Here is a 22721-nt window from a genome sequence, read left to right on the forward strand (position 1 = left end):
TTAAACAACATTAGACGCAGAAACCTACGGTATTTCGTTTCTGTGATGAAAAAAGTCTCAACAAACAATTAGAATCTTAATCATGTCTTCAGCGGAAATAAAGACATATTACTACTTCTATCAGATTTTGTGTTCACATTTCTGCATATCGCTCACATGAAGGGATGACGCAGAAGAATAATTTTTCGAAAGTAGAGAAATAACATCCAAAACATATTCTGAAATTAGCAAAAACTGTAACGAGTAAATAAGACTGAGGTACGAACGGAAAAATTCTTTAGACAGACGTTTCAGTACATGAAGTAGGTTTATTTGCACTATTTTGCAAGGTCTATCACAGTATATATGACTTACTGGCGGAGTTAAGTTCTTCGACTTTCGAATGTTAATCTTTGCTGAGTTCATCGCTTAACTTCCATTAAACAGTCAGAGGTTACAGAATACAATAACTACAAGATAAAAAAATAATTTCACTTCTATGAATAATTAACGACCTTCTTCCTGCTTGTTTTATTTTATTTTTGTTATTTCATTACAGTTTGTATCCAAGACTTTCATAACTCTGAATACTGAGAACATTTTTATTTAGATGCAGAGAAAATAAATCAACCTGTGTCGTGAGTGGAGACAATCTGAATTCTGTACTAGAATTCGACGATTTGTGATAGAAGTGAATTTCAGTAAAATATAACAAGTCCTTCGATTTAACGAGACAGTTACACTAAATTGTTCGGTAAGTGACTGAAAGTTACACAAAAATGGAATAGCAACTTGTTTATACATTTTCCTTGATTTAGGACGGGTGGAAGTCGATTCTACTTTCTATTTGATTCTTTTATTATCATCAGAATCTTAGGCCTAATACGTAAGACAATCATTGCTAGCCAAGAAATATAATCATGTGTTTTTCTTTCTGTCCGTGTCTAGCTTTATGTGAGAGGAAAAGTTGTGGCTTTTGAGATCTTTAAAAGTATTCCTAGAAACGGAGCTAGAGTTAAATGCCTCTCAAATTTGCCATAGAATGTTTGTCGGATAAGATCATACACTTGTGGCGGCCACACTGATCGCTTCCTACACACGCTGTGATCCAAGGAAAGTTGGTTCGCCACACTGTTCCATTCGCATATTGATGGAAGGAAAACAATCTATATTCCTCTGTATTTGCTCCAATATGAATTTCTTATCGTGGTTCCTACGCGAGATTAAATATGAACTATGGACGTCGCCAGTTTTGCAGCTATCTCAGCTCAGCGATGGCAGAGCGGTTCAGCGATGCACAAAGCAGCGTCTGGTGGCAGAAGACGATTTGCTGTGAGATACACTCATGATCTACAGTCGTGATATCACAAACTTCAAGCCGACGTACGCGATTTTAGTAGCTACAAACGTAAATTTCTGGTTGAAATGTTTTGATAAAAAATGGTAGTTTGCATCAGTTACTGGTGTTCCAGTCGTTCTGATTGTAATTTAAAGTGTAAAGGAATTGCATTTCATTCACAAGTGGACTGGTTCAAGCAATATTTTCGTTTGTATACATGAATTTTAGGTACTCTGGTTACTTTTGCTGTAGTCGTTTTATTTCTGTAATTTGACTTCACATTTCCTCTGAGTTGAACTCGAAGAACATACTTATTTAACGTTGTGAGAATATTGCAAACCGTCCAGATTTAGCAAAATAAGTCCCCAGTACTTACAGGAAGAGGAGATCAGTCTTGTCATTCCGTATTCAAGAAGACTCTGGATTACGAAAGTAGTCTTTTCACAACACACAATTTTCTTCTTATTTGTTCGAAAGGTCTAACAAAAATAAAGTTACTTTTAAAGAGACGAAATGCTTCATATTATTGCAAGAATATGTCTTTAAGGCCAGAAAAACGTCTGAAAATGTCTTTCTTCCACTGTTATTCACGGAAGCATTTTAATATCTGCTATTTAAAACAACTGTTACGTGGACAAGACGGAAAATAAGAACAAGAAACAATTTTAAACAGTGGTCTGCTAATGTTAAGGGATACTAGTATGGTGGCGCTGGCTTCAAAGCAATGTACAGCGTAAGTCTGTAGAACCGCCTCCCCTTACTATACCTCCTCTGTTATGTAAGAGAATGGCGAGAGTTCATCTTTGGTTACTGACAAAAAATAATAACGTTTGTTTACTACGTTATGCCCATTATAATTCCTACAAAGACCGTTTCAACCAGGAAACTGAAACTTTTTAAAACAATTGGATAAGTTGAATAAGGATAAGCAATTCAGGGAAGTTACATCGTGAGAAATAAAGCACTTTAACAGTAACAAATAAGTTTGCGTATTGCAGTGGAGACCTTACATAGGTAGGTTTGCTGTTTGCTATGTGCCACTGTAATATACAAGTGTCTGTCAAATTCATGTTGTTATTATTCGATGAATTCTACCTGAGACTTATACACTGTGTACTTTTCATACAGTAGTCATTAGCTTTTCGTTGACTTGCTATCACTATAAGAATAACAGATATCCGTTTATAAATACTTACAGACTAAATAATAAATTAAATATCGAGCAGTCTTCTTCGTATTTCACATAAATTGGAGTTCAAAATCAAGGTCAGAAATGTATGCAGCCATTGAATAAAAAGAGTTCACAAGTTTTTGCATTTATTATATTTGACTTTAGGTTTTGTGTGCATTGCTTAGTTGTGTGAGGGTGCGTGTTCACACTTTTGTAACGTAGTGCAGTATCAGAGAAGGTTGACTATCGGTGTCCATTGTTACCGATTAGACGGACATGGGAAATGTGGCGTCGATGTTTTATTTGCCTTCAAATATGTTATGAGAAAAGAAGACCCCAATTAAATTTGTCATACACGTGGTGGCGCTTGGTTACAATAAACCGTGAAGTAGGGACAGTAAAGAGTAATTTGAAACAGATATAGTCAAGTAGGCAGCAGCTTGGTACAATGAAAGAACAGCGGAATGGGTATCATATTGGTACATGGAACAAACAGAGCTCTTTATTTATTTAAAAAACTGTAGTCATTTAGCTATCTTTGACGTATACTGGAAATATTAAAGATTCTATGACGCTTGCCTGGTGCACACATGATACTTTCATTCAGTGGAACATTCGCCGTCAAGTATAGCTTACTGTGTTATATTAATCAAATATTAATCAAGCCAATAACGTTTTGCCAAGATACGCAGTATGCTCATTTCGTGCTTAGTAATCGACGATGTGTGCGCGTTCTGGCCGGGCTGTGTGGCCGAGCGGTTCTAGGCGCTACAGTCTGGAACCGCGCGACCGCTACGGTCGCAGTTTCGAATCCTGCCTCGGGCATGGATGTGTGTGATGTCCTTAGGTTAGTTAGGTTTAAGTAGTTCTAAGTTCTAGGGGACTGATTACCTTAGGTGTTAAATCCCATAGTGCTCAGAGCCATTTGAACCATTTGCGCCCGTTCTCACCTAATCATTCACGTCGTCAAGAGACAGAGTGTCCCATACACTGAGGACCTGCAATCAAAAGCACTGACACTGGTCATCTTGTCCACAACTGTAACAGAGACAGCCAAAATAGGGTCTGAAGACGTGTAAGTCACGTGGGTCACCGAAACATTTTTCATGAAGTGTAGCGGTCTCTGCAACAGAGCAGTTTTGCTGTTTTGGTAACCCACGAGTGTAGTGTTACTTAGTTACCAGAATAAAATGGAATGAAAGGCATCTTTAGCGCAGAATATGGATTAAGCTCAGACGAAGGTAAAGACGAATAGCTGAAAGGCAAAAACTTGAAATTCGGGAACGACACAGTAATGGAAAAATTGACAGAATTCTACCGAGATGGTAAGATCATCCACAACTTCCGAAACGAGGAAGATAAGATTCCACAACTTCCGAAATGAGGAAGATATTAGGAGACTGATACAATATTTTCTCTGTTATTGTGTATCTCACCTGTATCTCTAACAGTTGTGCTTTTATCACTTGCGCATAAGGTGGATGGTGTATATGAAGCTGTCTCGTATTTTCAGCGGTAGGTCATTTGTGTGTAATGTAAAAAAAGAAAGACCATTCTCTATGTATGGATCCTTGATGAACGCTAAAGGTTATAGTCAAAGGCAAGATCCTCTTAAGCCTGGCATAAAGTGACTTTCTGTTTCCGACGACAATAACAGCAATGAAACTAACAGTGTGATTTTCACATAACTTCAGAAAGCTGTAATTTGTTTAACTGTACATCGCGTAAGTGAAAGCCACAAATGATATACAACGGCTGCAACCGTTCATCGAAGACTACAATTATTCTTCAACAGATGACACATTCCTGAAACTAATTTGTCAGTTTATAAATTATTATTATGCAGTAAGTAGCAACTCTTTTGAACAAGGAGATTAGGAACAAAATCCATCCAATTAGGAAATGCGGAAATTTGGCGCGGTGACCAGCATGAATTTGAGTTCTTTGGAAATTGTAAACATTGAGTGAAGTGGATTGTTTCCACATCTGAAGCAGACTTGAGAATTCTATAAGCACATAGTACGAGTCAAACATTAAACACTTAAAAACCCTCTCCTGTAAAGTCCGCGCGTGCAGATAAACAGTATGGCTTCTATTGATTCGCCTTTATGCAAACACTTCGCACGTTATCCTCAAACTACTTTCGACGAAAATTCATCATCCTCAGAATATTTCTTTTCAGTCGAAACAGACATGAATTATACACTGCCTGCCAAAAGAAATAAACCATCTAAATAGCGAGGGAGAAGTGAAACGAAACTTCACGAGTTGAGGAAGAGGAGTAGGAGGTTAGAGTGTAACGTCCCGTCAACCACGATGTCGTAAGAGACGGGGCACAAGCTCATATTAGGGAAGTATGGGGAAGGAAAGCGGCCGTGCCCTTTCGAAGGAACCATCCCGGCATCGGCCTTAAGAGATTTAGAGAAATCACGGTAAACCTAAATCACGATGGCCACCGCGGATTTGAACCGTCGTCCGCCCGAATGCGAATCTAGTGGGCCAACCACTGCGGTATCTTGTGCGATTTCACGGGCTGAGAGTGTATGAGATGTTATTTCAATGATTGCAATATCGGGCCAAATTTAGAACGAAGTCAACAGTATGAGCCAATTAGTATGACGTTCCACCCGGTATGGCATGGATGAATGCACTAATTCGGTTGGGAGAAGTGTCATAAAGCCTATGTATTCGCTCCCGAGTCAAGCTGTATCTGATCCTTGATATCCTGGATATCAGCACTGCGATGAAGTTGACGTCCGAAATGGTGCCACAGACGTTCTATCGGGGACAGATCTGGGAACGTTGCTGGCAATTTGAGTACCTCAACATGACGCACACATATCATAAACACACGAACCATGTGTGGAAGAGCATTGTCCTGCTGAAAAACGGCACCACGGTACTGTCGCATGATGCAGGATGACTGCGATGTACCTTTGTCCCGTCAAGAGTGCCTTCAGCCACTGCTAGCTGTGTCTTGAAGTCATATGCGATGGCTCCGCAAACAATGATACTAGGATTAACACCGCTGTGTCTGTCCGGAACAATGAAATAATGACGCTTCCCCCAGGTCACCGACGAACTCACCAACGATGGTCATCTGTGGCAACGCAGACCCGTGATTCACCGCTGAACACATTGCGGAGCCATTCGTCAGCAGTCCATGTTTCTGGTCACATGAGGTGGTGTTAATGGCAGCCACCGAAAGGGACGGTATTTCTCTAGCCCCGCTGATGCTTGTGGCTGACCAACGGTTCAGGGTGACAGAATATTGCAGGGATCCGTTACTTGTTTTCGAATGCCGCATTCAGACGTGAAAGAGCTAGGATGTGCTGATGCACAATACGGTGAACGTCCTTTGAGGTGGTCAGACATGGTCGACGGCAATGCTCACGAGGACTACGTCCGCCCTCACGTTCCCACGTAATTCCATTGTCACATCCGCATACCCCACAATTACGGATATCACATCATTCGCTCAAAGGGAAAAATCATTACGCACAATGTGGTCCATTTCAAATTCCGACAGCTTCTGGTAATGCTGTCTCAGACGAGTACGCGACATCCCCACATGTTTCACAGTAATCACTCTGTTTTTGACACTGTTCACTCCCTTTATCTACCCTAACAGGTCTGGTAACAAGCCTAACACTAACAAATAGAATCGCTACTCGAATCGTTCGGGGCACCACCGCTGGAGTGTACCAATACCAAGTTACATTGACATCCGACCATGTCTTCTAGGTGCTTTACTTTCTAGTCCGGCAGCGTTGACTGTCGCACAGTGAAATTCGTTAATTTTACACGTAGTTGAGATTTATGGCATTCTGTATGTTAGTCAGTTTATTTCTACTCCTTACGTATCACAACATTAATAACTATTGTGTATTGAACCGGGGACCTAGAAACGACGGAGAGGCTTCGTCCCGCCATAGCCCTCAGTGGTTCATAACCCCATAACAGGCCACAGAGGTCCTTCCACCCCACCGCCGCCCCATACCGAACCCAGGGTTTGGCCCTCAGTGGACATCCCCCCCTCCCCACCGGGACCGTCTCATACCAGACGAGTGTACCCCACATGTTTGCGTGGTAGAGTAATTATGGGATACGCGTACGTGTAGACAGTGTTCGCTCAGCAATCGCCGGCAGAGAGTAACTGTGGGGGTAGAAGGGGAACCAGCCTGCATTCGCCGAGGCAGATAGAAAACCTCCTAAAAACGATACACAGGCTGGCCGGCACGCCCGACCTCTACACTAATCCGCAGTGCGGATTCGTGCCGGAGACCGGCACGCCTTCCGGCTTGGGAAGCAGCGCGTTAGGCCGAGCGGCTAGCCGGGTGGGCTCAATAACTATTAATGTTTGCTCTTATTACATACGGTCTTTTATGATTGAACTTCTCTTTCGATAAGTTAAGTAAGTTTTATACCACGAAACTGTGAAAATACGAGCCGGCCGCGGTGGCCGAGCGGTTCTAGGCGCTTCAGTCCCGAACCACGCGGCTCCTACGGTCGCAGGTTTGAATCTTCCCTCGGGCATGGATGTGTGTGATGTCCTTAGGTTCGTTAGGTTTAAGTAGTTCTAAGTCTAGGGGACCGATGACCTCAGATGTTACGTCCCATAGTGCTGAGAGTCATTTGAACCATTTTTTGTGAATATACGACAGTGGCGTGGTGAGTAGGCGAGAATCAAGAGGAGAGGTATGTGTTAACCTTTAGCCTCCATTTAACCACTAATTTGCAAAAAAAAAAAAAAAAAATCATTTTCTGTGTAAAATGCAGCTAATCAATCCACTGTAACTGTGTGATAATGGAACTGTTGATACGCTGATGACCTATTTACGCGTCATACGTCTTTGTCATGGGTTGGTAATAGTATTCCTATAACAGAGTCCTAGAGAGTGTTAGTCGAGTTTTAGTTCTTGTGAATGTTGTGTTCTACATCGTTTCACTGACTGCAGCATTAGTTGTCGACAGGTAACAGATAAGAAAATGATACACTATGACGTTTGTGATTTAATGAAAAAGAAATAGAAAACAACAACTCATTCAAATATATGTGGCAATACACTTAATCACTTCATCTGTTAAATGCACTGTTGTTAGGAAAGAGATTTTTGTGTTCTTACCTCTTTCTTTCATAAATTTCCATATGTCATTATAAGCTAAATCTTTCGTTATGAAGCCTAACCATGTTCTGTGGTGCTTCCGACATCCGCTTGAGGGAACGCCTTCTCATATTTTAAATTATGCATCATATTTGGACATCAATATACGTCTGATGCAGATATGCTGCAGGCCAAACAAGTGAAGCGATGATAGCCACAGGGAACTCAGTTAAGGCTGCGGACTAGTAACTTTTAAACAATAACTAAGCTGACACACTGAAGAAACTTAAAAACTTCAGTAGGTCTACTGCTCCCCATTACGGCTTGCCCCATCTTCTTCCCTGATGTTCTTTCAGACACCATTTCACTTCGTAATTTACTGTTTAGCAAGTTTCAATAACCTTTTATAGCCCTACATTCCATATACAACCTGCAGCGGTACTACTTTGTGTTTGTTCTCGCCTTTCAATTAAAGACAGTGGTCTCCATTGAGGTGAAAACTAATCTTTGATGTTGCTTATGTTTCGAGCAGCAAGATATGGTTTAACTATCGCGCGGAAGGAGCAGTGACGGAAGTAAAAGAAAAAAGTAAAGAAAAAAGTAGACGCGGAAAGATATCAATGACAGCTTTTCGTGGCGACATAGTTCTTATGACCGTGGACGGTTTGTTGATGAATCGCATTTAGTCATGAAAACATAAAGTGCTTTTTATAGCATTCCTAATCTCCTTGTTCAAAAGGGTTGCTACTTATTGTATAATAATAATTCTGTAAACAGACAATTTATTTTCATCAGTTGAAGAAGCCATTAGCTATTTCTCTAATGAATAATTGTAGGTTTCGATAGATGGTTGCAGAACTGAGGAAATGAATCAACAAAAACACTGAGTTTTGTTTGAAAATGATAAAAACTAAACTGAAATTTATTAAGAACTGCATAACGGGCGCTATTGATACAATTAACGTCAAAACGGGAAAGATAAAGAAGTAGAAAGTAGTAAGGGACTTTTGCTGTCCAGGAAATTAGATTATGCATCATAATTGATGCTTGGAGGTAGCAGAGTAGAAATGGGAAGACAAAGAACGAAGCATAAGAGCTGTTTTGCAACCATATTCCAACCTGAAATTGAGGAACATATTCAGTAAGTGCATATCTCTAGCATAGCATTCTAAGAAAACAAAATTTGGACACTAAATCTGCAGAAGAAGAAGAAAAAGAGTGCTACTCTATTTTGAAAGTGATACTATAGGAGTATTTAAAAATTTAGCTGTACACATAAAATACAAAATGGAAAGATATGATAAGAAATAGCCGAGAAAAGAAGTCTGTGCAATACTCCTGGTATGAAAAGGAACAAGTACGTTAGAAAACTGATGGAGTATCTGGGAGTAGCAAGCCTGGCGTGGAAGGAGCAGGAGAGGAGAAAAATTGTAGAGGCACACAAAGATCACAATACAAAAATAATCGAAAGGGCGTTTGTGTAGTGGGTAAACAGATCCAGTCAAAAGAGTAATGAATTACAAAGAAATGTCTGTAGTTTGCTGCTTTTATCCCACACAGCTACGATAAGCCCATCACAAAACATCTGATTTCATTTTTTCCCTTTTTCCGGTGTGACATTTCTGTTACGTTATTTGTTATAGACGTATCCTGCTGGAACCGTCTGTATTTCTGTTTGTCATATTTACGAGTGGAAGCTCCATCTTTAGGTGTCACAAGTTTATTTAATAACTTTTTATTAGGGCCTAATTCCGCTATCGCATCTGAATTACGCAAAAATTCGGTTCATTGTTTGTACATTGTAAACATCATCTACATTGTTCTACCTTCATCACACAAACATCGTCACAACGAACTTAAGAATAATAGTATTCGTAGCAGTTAACAGAACACACCATAGAGAAGCAGTGAGTAGGTTGTTTACAAATTCAGATGGAACTGTTCCACTAAGCCGTAATAAAAAGACTCAATGAAAGCTGCGAACCCAGACGGTGGCGCTTCCTCTCTAAAACACATTTAGATCAATAAAAAAAGCAAAATACAGACAGTTAATGAACTTTGCTTCGTAAGATCTATGTCTTCCGCTGCCTCTATCAAGAGAAAGCAATATGAATTGGTTAACAAAAAAATACTGAAGAAAATTTTTTGGATAAATCGTTTTCTTCTGGTATTACTTACTTTTCACGTCTGTCGCACGTGTAATATATTTTCTGGTGTTTCCATAAATGTTGTATTTTCATTTTTGACGCTGACAACAAAACATATAAACAAATGTATTTTGTGTAAATATACTTTTCGATTTGGCGTAGTTTTTACAGCTTGCACATCAGTTTTGCTACTTATTTTACCTGCTTACTTTACTTCTTATTTGGCTGAGGTGAATACGTTACATACAATATCACCAGTGGGAATTATGACGTAATCACCAGAAATCGGACCGGAACCCCTGCATCGGAAGACAGCAACTAACAAGAAACTATTATTATATCTCCAGTATGCAACAACCAGTTACCAGAAGAGAATTTCAGGTTATACACGTCACGAACGACTAGTGCATTCTCTGCAGATGGTAATTAGATGGCCTCTAGAAAGGTAGAAATAAAACAAGTATTTTTTTTATACAAGTGCTTTTATTAAATAGCTTATGGATGATGAATCAGAACTGGGTGGTAAGATTTTATAATCTTTGGGTGGAAGGGGCATTGCAGTGTGGTGGTTGTGGTGGCGTTGTGGTAGAAAAACTGTCGTCGGTTGCACAATAATGAGCAGAAGATGAGGGTCGAGTCGCTGTTCTTCACCAGTGGCCGTAGCCATGGCCGTACCCATATCCAGGGTAGCCGTAGTGGTCACCGTAGCCGTGGTAACCATGGTAACCGTATCCCGGGTAGCCGTGGTAACCGTATCCAGGGTAGCCGTGGTATCCCCAACCAGGGTACCCCTTGTTGCCCCAGCCAGGGTAGCCGTAGTGGGACGAGTAGCCTGCAACATACATCACTTGATTCAGAGTGATCCACTTAAGTGTATCAAACGCTCTTTTCTTAAAGTAACAATAAGCGGCTAAGACTACTGTATATAGAGTTTATCTGATTCATCTAGTGCTGTGCACGAAGAGATATGGAGATAAGATCCGTTTGTTATGGTCTCCGACAGTAGCAACACTTCCCTCTGCAACAACTTTCGGCTGTTTCAAGCGCCCCCCCCTCCCCCCCGTCACACACACACACACATACAATGACACGTAAAAATTCCAGGACTAAGAGTGTGATGAATATATTATCTGTCAGCATTAGACATTAAATGAAAATCGCTGAGTATTGTGTAACTTTACGTATTTGAAACCTAATGAATGTTCTGTTAAGCTCCACAATTACAAAGGAATGCTATCTATATCTTACCGCTTCAGTTCTACCATTATCCTGTGGGTTCTATGCCATGGCGTCCTTAGAAGTCATTTATTTATCAGTCGAAATATCGCGGTAAGACGTCGATATCTGACGAATTATACATGTTTTCTTCATCGTGCAGATGCGAAAATAACAGATATTCAAATACTTGAAAACGGATATGGAAAATAATCCATATTGTCCGATACAAAAAAGTGAAGAAGTCTTGATGGAGGGGCCATTAAATCCTATACTGCATGTGCTGAGGTACTGGCCGCTTTACTAGCATCAATTTACAGTAGCTCGTACAGATAACGGAGCAACATACGTTGCTGGGAAAACATTCCAATCTACATGACGTTTAGTATGACCGACGCTCAGAAATAAAGAGCTGCCTCACTGATATCGATTTCCTTTTACAAAAAAATGGCTCTGAGCACTGTGGGACTTAACTTCTGTTGTCATCAGTCCCCTAGAACTTAGAACTACTTAAACCTGACAAACCTAAGGACATCACAAACATCCATGCCCGAGGCAGGATTCGAACCTGCGACCGTAGCGGTCGTGCGGCTCCAGACTGTAGCGCCTAGAACCGCTCGACCACTCCGGCCGGCCTTTACAGTTACAGAACGTATGTCCTATTTTCGAGTGATTACTTTCCTGGAAACTGAATAATTCCTTTCCAGAAACTAACATAGTTTCTGCTGTCACCGATGATGTGAAAACCAGCTTCGTCTGCTCGTTCATGAGAACCGTGAGGCAGCAGGCAACTGAGTTTAGCTTGACGCCATGTTTCCCGACTTCCAAGAAACTTTCGATTCAATTCCGCACTGTCACCTAGGAAACATAAGATCCGAACGCATATTATATGATTACCTTGGAGACTTCCTGCAAAAGGAACTCAGTATGTCGTTCTTCATTGGGAGGCAACGACCAGAGCGAAGGTAACTTCCGAAATGTCTCAAGATAATACGATATGGCCACTGCTGTTTCCAGTATAACCTAGTGGATTTTATTTATAGACCTGTGAGGCTATTTGCGGAAGACGAGGTTGTGTGCAGTGTGGTGACGTCTTTATAAACTTACTACGAATTCCAGAGAGACACCCAATGATCAGCGTTTGTAGAATGACTAGTAGAAGACTTTAAATGCAAATAAATGTACAGTAATACGTGCATGTGATCGAATAGAGCCAACACCGTTTGTCCGATCGAAGTGCATATACCATTCCAGTTAAAGAAAAATCGAGAAAATAATTCGAGTGTAGTCCTTTTAGGGAACCCTCCAGATATTTAGGCGGAAAACGAGTAAAGCCAAACTTATGATGTACGTAAAGCTCTAGCAACGATATTTTCCCGTAGCCGATCAGCAAGACGAAGATTAAACATCGACTGCTTCTTTAGCCGATAAACTGAACACCATCGGTATTGTTATCAGTCATTTAAGTATTCTTTTGGCTTCGTCATTAGCGTTCAACAACGAGTGTATCTCCAAACATCTAAGGTTTAGTATTATAGTATGCCGTTCTCTGTCATACCTTTGATGCCGCATATGTTTTTAATATATTGAATCTATGCAGCTGTTTTTTCATCAACATGCGCCAGTTTTGTCTCATATTAAAAACTGAAATACACAGTGTTGAAGCTCCACAGTAATATTTATTTTTATTTCGTCGTGAACCGGCTTTCTGCTTTCTAGGCTGTTCTCAGTCAATACAAGACTAAACAGGAAGTCACACAACAACAGCGGGAGATATGGAACTATTTTATTAGTATATATCTATACGAAGAAGACAAGTATATTGAAACACACGAAGAGGGTATGAACATGCTAACCTTACGTTAAACAAATTAAAAAAATGAAAAGTATACGAATTTAAAGGCCAAAATATTACACAAGTGATTACTGGCATAGACAACTATGTTATACTGCTAAATATCGGTAACGTTTATTTCAACTTTGATATCTCTATTTCTCCAAGTACCGAAGGAAAAATTCATAAGTGTATTCTTCATGTTATCGTGTTTTGCAGATTACTCTGTTTAAAGTTATCTAAATCGTCCAGTAAACAACAAATAGATATACCAAAAAGACACTACCTAGTGAATTAATGTAGTAGTGTATTACATCTGCGCATTGCTGCAAGCTTGAAATTGATTGTGAGCAGAAACACTGACCGAATTAAAGACGATCGTGCGTGTTCTGTAAAAAAAATGCCTGTATTTAGCGCGGTGATTAGTAACTACCATAAATCGAGAAATCTTTGATATAGAACAATAACACTCCTCGTTCGTCAATGAAGGTACGAACCACGAATTTCTGTTAGAATCGATCCACTGAGACATTATTTATGGTCCTGTAAAATACGTTATAAAATGAACACTATAAGCCTCTGTGTGTTTTCCAAATCGTAATTCAAGGAATTCGGTGAAAGAAAAAATAGCAAAATGTCTACTACGTTTCTCTGTTAACTGGGCATTTAATTTAATTTGATTTTTCTTGAATTTTAGTGAACACTCCCATGCCAAAGTATGTGTTACAAATTGTGTTGTCTAAGCTAAGTGTTAGTACAGGCACAACATATAAAATTCTACACACAGTAATAAAAGAGATATTGCAACCGTCGATGGAAGCTTACACGATTCTTTAGCTGTAACCTAAGAGAATCTTTGACAATGTAGCATCACAATGAACGGCAAAGTCGATGACAAAAAATACACGAAAAGGGGGAAATTGAAACAGAAGAAAATACGGCTCAAGAACATCTCCAGGAAAAATAATGCAGTAAAAGTTACGGGGACTAAATTAGATAGATGGTAAAAAACTTCAAAGGAAAGAAGAAAGAATATAGTTTCGAGAACAAGATAGTTAGGGACGATTCACGATGCGTGGAATGGACAAGAATGGGCAGGAATGGGCTGGCTTTTTCCGAAAGGAACCATCGCTGCATTCGGTTTAAGTGATTTATGGAAACAGTGGAAAAAATTTACCTGGCTGATAGGACAGCGACGTACACTACTGGCCATTAAAATTGCTACACCAAGAAGAAATACAGATGATAAACGGGTATTCATTGGACAAATATATACTGTACCAGAACTGACACGTGATTACATTTTCACGCAATTTGGGTGCATTTGTCCTGAGAAATCAGTACCCAGAACAACCACCTCTGGCTGTAATAAGGGCCTTGAAACGCCTGGGCATTAAATCAAACAGAGCTTGGATGGCTTGTACAGGTACAGCTGCCCATGCAGCTTCAACACGATACCACAGTTCATCAAGAGTAGTGACTGGCGTATTGTGATGAGCCAGTTGCTCGGCCACCATTGACCAGACGTTTTCAATTGGTGAGAGATCTGGAGAATGTGCTGGCCAGGGCAGCAGTCGAACATTTTCTATATCCAGAAAGGCCCGTACAGGACCTGTAACATGCGGTCGTACATTATCCTGCTCAAACGTAGGGTTTCGCAGGAATCGAATGAAGGGTAGAGCCACGGGTCGTAAAACATCTGAAATGTAACGTCCACTGTTCAAAGTGCCGTCAATGCGAACAAGAGGTGACCGAGACGTGTAACCAATGGCACCCCATACCATCACGCCGGGTGATACGCCAGTATGGCGATGACGAATACACGCTTCCAATGTGCGTTCACCGCGATGTCGCCAAACACGGATGCGACCATCATGATGCTGCAAACAGAACCTAGATTTATCCGAAAAAAAATGACATTTTGCCGTTCGTGCACCCAGGTTCGTCGTTGAGTACACCATCTTCTTTCTGTCGGTTAAATTTCGCGTCTGTAGCACGTCTTCTTCGTGGTGTAGCAATTTTAATGGCCAGTAGTGTAAGTTCCCATTCCTCCGAATCACAAAACATTGGATTAACAGTATACTACATCTCTACATTCAAAACAAACGTGGAGAAGATGAAGAGAAACTTTCACGGACGATGCAAAACAGGTACTGACAGGCGCATCCGAAAGTTTTTGTCACAAAGTGAAATCAGTCATCAGAGGCTGTGGGTGAGATGAATTTCCGCTACGTCCTTACTTTCGTAGGCGCTAATGTCAAGGCTCAGCCGGAGTGCCACAGAAGTGTTCTGAAGGAAACTAGAGCAGATGGTGTCAAGATAATTTTTATAGTTTGTCAGTGAGCCGCGCTCGGATGTCGTAAATGGAGGCGCACATATCACGAAAGGCAGGTATCCTAGCTGCAATCCAGGGCTCGAATCTCGATACGGTGCACAATTCGAGCTAATCCCATACAGTGGTAATGAGCTGAGTCGTGAATGCTATGGATGATAACGTAATGGTATGTGAAATGATGTCACTCACCGTGGTACCCGTAGCCAGGGTACTTGTAGCTGTACGGGTAGTACCCGTGTCCGTGAGAGACGGCCAGAGGGTAGGAGGCCTCACAGCCACACAGCAAGGCCAGGCAGGCCACTGCCACAAGGCACACCTGCAACACAATAACATACAGCACGTATAATTCTAGATCACGATACATATGTTTCTGAGGAGCGTATGTGTAGTGTAACGTAGTATGTTTGTCATGTCAGGGAGATCTGGTTTCGTACACCGAACAACTCACTCTCTCCTCTGGTACCACCGATTGAAACAGTACGAACAAATTCTGCCGAGATTATGTTTAGAAGTATTTTCGTGTCATCGAGCGCCTTTGGGCACTTGTCGACACGAGAAGTGTCATGAGCAAAACACCAACAGTGGAGACGAAACTTGATGTCTGTAGTAGAAAAAAAAAATTTGCGTACCTATTACGCAATCAACTTTGTTTTCTTTGACAGTGTGGAATATATTCACTTAATATTCACGTTGTCTTTCATGTTTACAAATTTTTGGGTCAAAATTATACAGACTGTAAAGGATCTAAAATGAATACTTGAGAGAAGGAACCAATGGCCGGAATGATCAATTAGCGGAGTGGTGAGAAAGGGGTCGGGAGGGGAGGTGAGATTATTTAGTGGCAGTGGGCGGTGGGCGTTGGTCATGTCTCGAACGAGCATTTCGTTCGCGGCAAGTGTTTGTACGCTTCTTATGTTTCTGCACCGACGTTGGTGCTGCTACCTCCAAATATAATGCACAATCGTGTGTAAAGTGCGCACGGCAGAATTATTTCTGTTGAAATTGTACGTTGGCTGTTTAGGTTTTTATGTTGGCAACGCCACGTAGTGCTCTGTAGGAAAATCGCTGACTGCACTGTGTGCAGTAGAGATGGGCAAACTGAAACACGTAAATGTTTCGAAACAAATGAAACAGTACAATATAATGTTTCGATACGGTGTTTCGAAACAGTGAAACAGTTTGTTTTGTAATCTAATAAACCTACACATTTTATCATCTTGAATGTCTACTGTATAAGTATGTCCATATAAACACAAATGAGGTGCGAGAGCGCTAATCATATCGCAGAAAGTATGAAACTATCACTTAGGCGTCTTGGCAGTTTCGTATTTCCTGCAGCAAATGCGCTGCTTTTGTGTCATGTGACTTTCATACTTTTCAATTGGCTGAGGAAAGCCTTAGCTGAAGACAGAAGAACCACCATGATCGGAAATGGAGGTGGGAGCAAACTGCAGAAACAACAGATATGCTACTGGGATTCCCACATTCCATTAGTATGGCTAATATACCCATCCTGCTAATTTCCATGCACACAAAGGGAATAATTGTGGATAATAGACACAGTGACTATAGACTCACAAATAACGCCAAATAATTCGAATAAATAACAAAATATAGCAGAAAAAATTTTGTGTTTCAAGGTGTTTCGAACCGTTACTATGAATTTACGATGCTTCCCGTTCACCATTACACTATCAGTGATATGTCAAACAGATTGCTTGCAATTATACCTGCATCAAATTTATATACATGTCTAATAACTGTCACTCTACGCCTTTTTTTTAAAAAATGTTGTAGTCTTACTTGCGTTTCTTAATATGATTACTGTACATGAACAGAGAAGCGTGTGTTATGAAAAAAGTGTAATTTAACTGAATGATTTTCAGATATTTACTATTTCGAATGCGAATAGTATGCGTTGTTTTATTGTTTGGTTAGTGTTTATAAAGCAGATGTTACGCCATTTCGGAATAGGACAGTCAGCTAGAAAAGAAGCTTTATTTTCGGATATCTTGAGCTTCATGCTATTGCTTGTCAAAAGATTTCGACACTCTTGAAAGTGTTTCATGAAGTGGTATGTTGTGTTTCAGTACCTGTGCCGAGCCCGAATCTCGCTCGACACAGAGCGGAATGAAACATCACTGTTTCGATACAATTAGTCCGTTCCAGGCGCAGGTGGACTGATACAGTCTTATTTTGAAACAACGATACAGTTTCTGTGTCTGGCTCGAGGTCCGAGACAAGGGCGGAATGAAACACCACTGTTTCGAAACAGTGAACCATAGCCGTTCCGAAACACTGAAACAGTTCCAGGTTTCGATACACTGTATCGAAACTTAGAAACAGTGGCCAAGTCTAGTGTGCAGTCTGTGGCTGGTTGGACTCATTGTTGGAATATTCGCTTGTGTAGTGTTGGACAGTTGGATGTGAACAGCGCGTATCGTTGGGCAGTTGGAGGTGAGCCGCTAGCAGTGGTGGATGTGGATTGTGGAGAGAGAGATGCCAGACTTTTGAGAGGCTACTACTATAAGCGGACGATCTGGAAGTGTGTCCGCCAAAAAAACAGGAAATTTCTAAAGATGGTCGTCATGAACTGATAGATATATATATGATGACTTTTGAACATTATTAAGGTAAACACATTGTTTGTTCTCTATCAAACTCTTTCATTTGCTAACTAAGCCTGTCAGTAGTTAGTACCTTCAATTGTTAGAATCTTTTATTTAGCTGGCAGTATTGGCGCTCGCTGTATTGCGGTAGTTCGAGTAACGAAGATTTTGCAGGGTAAGTGATTCATGAAAGGTATAGGTGAAAGGTGTAAGTTATTGTTAGTTAGGGCCATTCTTTTTTAGGGATTATTGAAAGTCAGTTGGCGTACCGCTAAAAATATTGTGTGTCAGTTTAGTGATGTTCAGAATAAGTAAAGAGAAAACTGTGTGCGTTCGTTGAGTTTTACTCAGCTGTTTCTGTATCAAATAACGCAAAAGTTTTTCCAGCACTGTCATTCATAATTTTTCAAAGCGAACGCTTCAAAATCTATTACATGAAGTCATTGCCGTGTGAAACTATAGCAGAACTTGAAGAGGAGCTGTGTAGTAGCATCCGAGCTGCCAGTCTCACTGTAGAACACGCAGTGTGGGTATTTGAGAAGGAGAGGCAAAATTTTATGAGTCGGTATCTGTGCACTGAGACGCGGTCATCACTTCGGTCAGCTGCTATAAACTTAAGTTGTTGCCGTAAGGCTTAAGTCATTTATGTCAATAAAGAGCCATTTATTTGTTTCTGATTTTGAAGCACTCAGTTCAGGAATCTCTGGCATCTGTATAACTTGATCTTATCTGTTTGGGTCGCCCAGAACAAAAGTTGCACGAGTGTACAGTTATGTGCATGCGTGCAGAGATGACTGATTTGTCAGATCATCGAGGCATAGGAAAATGTTATGAAAATGTTTAGAAGGACCTGTAGGACTTCGATCGACCAAACTTGGAGTTGAATATCGTTGTCATAGTCACAAATAATCCTGGTATTTCCAAAAACTATACATATAACATTAATGTCGGTTGTTTGTTACTCGCCGGACAGTGTGGCCGAGCGGTTCTAGGCACTTGAGTCTGGAACCGCGCTGCTGCTACGGTCGCAGGTTCGAATCCTGCCTCAGGCATGGATGTGTGTGATATCCTTAGGTTAGTTAGGTTTATGTACTTCTAAGTTCTAGGGGAATGATGACCTCTGACGTTAAGTTCCATAGTGCTCAGAGCCATTTGAACCACTTTGTTTGTTACTCGGACTGTAACTGGGGTTATTGAAACATACGATTACTTGGACTAGTAACGTAGACGATTCGTCCTTAGTTCTTGACCATGTGTTTTTTCCTTTTTGGGAATTGGTTATTTTAGTGTGTAGCGAATGCTGTAAAAATTAACAGGTACTTGGCACTTCATTATTTAGGCAATTTAATTCTTCAAATTCAGTGTAAAATAAAATCTGCCGTACGAAAACTAAAATTGTAGATGACTGATGTTAACTACAGGCAATCAACATTTATGGGTAAATGTCGAACCTCTTTAAAAGTGGAAAGTTTGTCATATAAACCATCAAGGATGACGAAAAAAGAAAACCATGTAAAAAGAAAAAAGTTTTCAAGAGACACTATAACACTGTTAATTTTAGGAGTAAATAATAAATAATTTCTAAAGTAAAATTTTTCTAAAAATTGTTTCTGTATAATTAAGTAAGGTGTAACCGATCTTATAAAGAAGTTGCGAAATGCACTGAGCGTCGAAAATGTATAGAATATCTCACGGCAGCGGCCTAAAGTACAATGTATTTGCAGTTTTGATGTTGTATGAAGGCATTTGTCAGAATTATGGCTGCCTGGAAATCGACAAATGAAGTAAATATACGAAAAGAAAAAAAAGTTTGACCTATAATTTGAAAAACCCGAGGAACTGCGACGTCATAGCTGTATTTTTATTTTTGCTGTAATGAAATGTACACTCAACTAAGCATGTGGTGCTGTCCAAGTATATGCAGCGAAACAAAAATCGCCTATTCGGCGCATTAATGCATGAATTGGTATTGCTTGGTAACTAGGAGGTATACTTTACACTCATGTCATCATCATTGTCTCTAGACGTGAAAAGTATATCTTATTGTCCCATATTTATGCTGTTCATAATAAGAAAGAAGAGCTGAGCATACGTAAGTGAAAATTGTGATGAGTATTAATGTCAGAAGCGTTTTTCATTTTGTTCACAGAAGCCGATTTTTAGTTAAGGCTTACATTTGTACTGCCAATATCTGGATTCTTCTTAAAATTCATAGCTTTTTATCCAAAGTAAAGCATTACAAAGGTGAGTCTCAACTTAGGCGCTTGCAGAACATTGTAGTGCGAAATTCGCCAGTTATTAGTTTACAAAGAGATGAATGTCAGTGAAAGAGCAGTACTCACCAGTGAGAGAACGCGAGTCATTGTGCTTGTCGACTGAGGGCTGATTGCTGACAGTGAGGAGGTGTGTGGCGGCGGTTTCTTTATACACAGCAGCGCTGCCGACGTCGGCATTAATAGCGGCTCGTGGTTTCCACATTGAAAACACCGGCGACCGCGTTTCTAGCGCAACGTTGTGCAGAATGGAATAATTGGAAGCAAAAGAAGTTAGCCACGGATGAAGCACTTGTCGTCACCGCTCACTACACACTTAAGAGATGCTATGTGAAGTTTGGAAAAGCAGGAGAGATGAACTGAGGGAATGAGATACTCTTAGTGTCGAAGAGCATTTCCACTCGAAGCCAAGGGATCTGTGTTTCGAATCTACCTCTAGAACGTAATTGTAACGTTTCAATACGAGATCCAATTACCTAAGAACGATGATTTATTCATCGTTGTAGGGTGTGTTCTGCCATGAATTTAATATGGTGAGAGATGTATAAATAGTAATTGCATTTTGATGCAGGAAGTCCCGGTGAATGAAAACCCGTTTTGTGTCGTAGACTGGAAATCAAACGTTAATCAACTGAAATTTCATCTGAGAAGTGGCATTTTGCGGACATATAAACCACTGTATACTTCTTCTGAAAATGTTAAATGAAATTTAATAATTTTTAAAAACTCAGTGTTCCAATTCGTGGTATAATGTCCATTTGCTTAGACAATTACAATTTGATGTTTATCATTACTTTATATTGTTGTATGAATTTCAATTATAGCAGCGTATTTGGTTTCTTTAGTTACATTTATTAATCCATCCAGCATTTCTCTCTTTTTTTTTTAAGTACAACTCTCTAGTCATTTTTTGAAGAGGATGTTAGCGACAGTTCCATGAAATCAATCACGGAACACTACAACTCGCTCTTTTTCTTCCAAATTCGTTTCTTTAGCCCATATATTTTGATATCCAAGCACATTTGTTATTCCTGTACCACCGTAGTTTTCCCTAAGTCTCAGATTTTCGTTCCAGTTTGCATATATTGCCGTATCATTAATTTTTGAATGGAACTTTTTGTCCTCATCTTTATCTGGTTTTATTTTTGAAATGTAAAAATTATTACTGAGGAGAATAGTTGAGTCGCAGCTCTACGGTACTAAACCACTTAGTGCGCCCGTTCTCTATTTATCCGTGTTACTTCCACATTTGCTCCTTTATTTTCGCAACTTTCAATGTTAGCCCCTCATAAAAGTTATTTCCGAAACATATACAATAACAGAAACACAGAAACTTCATCCAGAAGAACTTTGGAACAAGTTGCAGCAATAAAGCAGATTGTGTAACTAGAAATAATTTTGATATACGAAACAAAAGTAGTCACATGGAATAAGACAGTCACAGTGAAATTTGTATTTAGACGTGTGCTACATGGCTTATAATCGCAGAATATTCACGCTAATGGCAAAGTGTGAAACAAGGCATTGTGCAGAACGTCTAGGAAATATAGAGGATTGCTAGAACTTTTTGGGAAAATGTTTAACTTAATTTTAATTTAACATTTATAAATGTATAAAAATGACCAGGTATTTTATAAAATACGAAATGAATGCAGACAAAGTATAAAATCGCAATGAAATAATGTGTTCAAAATAGAAATTTATATATTTCGCGAAAGTTAAATTAAAATATGAAAATTATCACAATTGTGTGTGATTGAAAAATGATTTATTCCGAATTAGATGCTTTTAATAGATTTTAACAGTCATTAAAATTTGATAAACAACTGAAAATAACAGTTTTTTTAACAATTGTAACAGATCTAAACTTTCAATTTTTGTACACTACGAAGCCGTGCGTCTGTTTTGCGATGTTTATTGCAGCAAGCAGTATTGAAATGATATTTTAAATTTTCAAATAACTACTCTTTTTGCACGCCAACATATGATGTTTGACCATTTATACTTGCACAGTAACATTTCTGCACGTACAGTTAATTAATACTTACCCTGTTCGGGTTGATTGTTGAGTTACAACTGACCTGAGATATACCTCTTTGTCTTTGTCCATCGGCGCATTTTCGGACTTTATGAGAGATTTCTTTTGTGGAGTGAATTGTGACGTTGTGAACAACTACTTTAGAATTCCTTCTTTGACAATCAGTTTATGAAAACAATAATTTGTAGCATCAACCACGACACCCAAAATGTTGCATGCTGCCTCCAGTTTAGCGAAAGTGACACTTTGAGCCTTTTCTGTGCTAATTTATTTAGATAATAGCCGTCTACGGCGTAAAAACAGCTACAAACCGATTTTTGCGGTGTTCTGCGCAGGTAAGGTAACACTGAACGGATGATGACATCGAAAAAAGTTTCGAAGTCCCCAGAAAATATTATCTTGAGAAAATATTGTAGAAATTTCGACCATGTGCCACGAATAGGAATTATAAAAGAGGCCATCCCCAAAGCTGGTACTTCTCATTTTCAAAAATCCTTGTTTTTTGGGGTTTTCTCAGCAACCGCTGATGAACAAATAGTGCTTTTGTAAGCTGTCTAAGGTTCACCATAAACGACACATAATGCAAGAGAATCAAGCGAGTTGCTCAGTTTGGCAGGACTGGAGGAAGTGCGTAATGTTTAAATTTTGATCCTTTACCGAAGGATAGTAGAGTATG

General features: G+C 39.8%; 1 protein-coding gene across 1 annotated transcript in view; it reads right to left on the reverse strand.

The window, feature by feature from the left end:
* LOC126101471 (prisilkin-39-like) overlaps nucleotides 1-22117 on the reverse strand; it is a 44047-nt gene extending 21930 nt beyond the window's left edge. The window contains exons 1-3 of the mRNA XM_049912121.1: nucleotides 22100-22117; nucleotides 15315-15441; nucleotides 10445-10573 (exon numbers count right to left, since the gene is read on the reverse strand). Of these exons, the coding sequence (XP_049768078.1) occupies nucleotides 10445-10573; nucleotides 15315-15441; nucleotides 22100-22117 (274 nt within the window). The remainder of the gene's footprint in view (nucleotides 1-10444; nucleotides 10574-15314; nucleotides 15442-22099) is intronic.
* Nucleotides 22118-22721: the final 604 nt, after the last annotated feature.

This window comes from Schistocerca cancellata, chromosome 9, assembly GCF_023864275.1.
Source record: "Schistocerca cancellata isolate TAMUIC-IGC-003103 chromosome 9, iqSchCanc2.1, whole genome shotgun sequence".
Lineage (NCBI taxonomy): Eukaryota > Metazoa > Arthropoda > Insecta > Orthoptera > Acrididae > Schistocerca > Schistocerca cancellata.